Below are 2,295 nucleotides of genomic sequence, written 5' to 3' on the forward strand. Positions count from 1 at the left end.
TCGCGCCGGGTGGAGCCTCCCGGGGTGGCGTCGCGTCTGCTCCTTGCCCTCGGGCTTTTACCTCTCTGGGGGCAAACCCGACCGGGAGAGTATCGCCACAGTTGACTGTAACGTGCTGTTAGCGCGTGGCTGAGCTGAAACGAAGGCAAAGGCGGAGGGAGACCTGGGCCCTGTAATGGCGTCACCTCAGCCAAGTCCTGCTTCCTCATCCCCAGGGCCGGCACAACTCTTTGCTGGGAGACTCACCGAGCGACACGGAACGCGTGGGTGTGCATACGCATCCAGGCTAGGTGGGAGCAGGTGGGAATGGGCACTCATGTCGCAGCCAGCTGGGACAGAATACGTTCCTGAAAGACAATTCCCTTCATCTGGCTTCATTCAGCACCATTTTAACATCTCCATTCTCCTTGCAAGCTTTCAAGCACAAGCAGAGTTGCATTGGTGAGACAAGCTACTGTAATAGCTGCTTTCTAGCTTCACACGAGAGAGAAAAGGCAACGTGAAGAGCAACTTAAAAACCTGCTTCCAATTAGCTGGATTTATAAGGACTTGCAAAGACACAACGCTCAGGAGTCCTCCGTAACACATTTAGGAAAATTCCCTACCAATGCTCCATTATTTTGGATTAAAGGGGAAGTAACTGGAAGATATAACACAGTGCTCAGGGGAAATGGAGACATTCAAGCTATTACTTGCACCTCCACCATACAACCTTTAGCTCGAGGTACTCTGTAAAGAGCATCTGTATCTGGCCAAATTCCAGCTTTTCTTCCAGAACGGCCTTCAGTGAGCTATTTATTTTTCTTCTGGAGTAATATACTACAGACTTTGGATGGAGCAAACCTTTAATTCACCTGGAAAGGGCAGAATGTAGCAGCTGTGCTAAATAACTCTGACAACAAATGCATCACAGCCGTTCTCAGGGTTTGGTCACTTCCCATAACTTTCATCTACTGAGGTGCAAATAAGCTTGGTACTTTCCAAGTACCTGTGAGATCAACAAGTTTCAAAAAAACCCCACTATGTCGATCTAGTGGGACAGTGCAAGGATCCGAAACCACTTGGTCTACAGAAACTTAAAACTTGTAGTCAACACCTCCTTCCCTTACGCCTAAGTACACCCAACCTCCCCAGTTTTAAGGATCTATTGTGCCTAATCAGTGTACTTTGGGGATTAAACTATCCCCAGTTTTAAGCACGGGAAGGAAAATATGTAGATGAGGTAATTCTATTGGCAATGCTTTTCTGACAGAGCACTTTGTTTTCCCTGGTAGTAAAAAAACAAGCACTCTTTTGTTGCCTTGCTTATAGCTCCTCCCCCGCGTAAACAAGACCCACATTTTTAGCCATCCTAAGCCATCCTTACTACGGATCTCTCGATCTCTCGTACCTTGCATGTAACCCAACCCTCTTCTGGAAAGAGAGCAGCAGCAATCCAAGCCAATACTTCTTATAAAAAAACACTTGCTGTTGCAGCTCACAAGGCGAGCAAGGGAATGGCAGCCTGACTTGTGATCTAGTGTAACTGGCAGTAATCAGTTCACTGCCTGATGAAGTTTTTCCTGAGATTCACAGTGCACAACAGTAGCGTAGGAAACCTACAGTCACAGAGCCAACCACACAGTGACACTGAGCATCTGTTTCTGGCCAAATTCGAGCTTTTCTTCCAGAACTGGTTTCAGCGAGCCATGTATTTTTCTTCTGGAGCAATGCCCTACAGACTTCAGGTGGCACGAGCCTTTAGTGCACCTGGGAACCGATGACCCTGGCAACTCCTCAGCCAAAGCAGGTGAGGGCCTGGTGGTGTTGGCCCGCTACCCCCAGCCCTTCTCTGGCTCGGTGGAGGCTGCCCACCACACCACAGCTGCAGAGTGCAGGGGTGGGTCTGGTAAGCTTGTTGAACGTTCCCAGTTACGGCTCTTTCCTGCCAAACCCACAACCTGACACCGACAGAAAGCACAGACTGGAAAACCAAAGCAGTTTGGATCACCTAGGACATTTATTCAGGATTAAGTAGGGCACACGACAGTCCCCTCAGCCCTTCCCTCCCGGCTGCTGAGGCAGGCTGAAGCCCACCAGCCCGGCGACCTCCTCAGGCGAGCGCTCCCCCCTGCCGTGGTACTCCTGGTGAAGGGCCGCGTGCTCCCGCACGCTGCGCAGGAGGCAGAGGTAGGTGGCAGCCTGGAAGTGCAGCTCCTGCCGGGCCCGGCACAGCTTCTCGCTGGTCACCTGCCGAGGGGAGGGAACAAGGCCCCGAGACTTCACCCCGCGCCGAGACCGCGCGCTCCTGCCCCC

At 51.5% G+C, this 2,295-nt stretch overlaps 1 protein-coding gene across 1 annotated transcript; it reads right to left on the minus strand.

Moving 5' to 3' along the window:
• Positions 1-2,034: 2,034 nt before the first annotated feature.
• On the minus strand, positions 2,035-2,229 carry LOC104503244 (chromosome unknown open reading frame, human C7orf55; the record flags this gene model as incomplete). Its single annotated transcript, XM_010157773.1, has 1 exon — positions 2,035-2,229. A coding segment is annotated over one exon (195 nt), but the record flags the coding sequence as incomplete, so codon positions are not given.
• Positions 2,230-2,295: the final 66 nt, after the last annotated feature.

Source organism: Eurypyga helias, unplaced genomic scaffold (assembly GCF_000690775.1).
Source record: "Eurypyga helias isolate BGI_N326 unplaced genomic scaffold, ASM69077v1 Scaffold51398, whole genome shotgun sequence".
NCBI lineage: Eukaryota > Metazoa > Chordata > Aves > Eurypygiformes > Eurypygidae > Eurypyga > Eurypyga helias.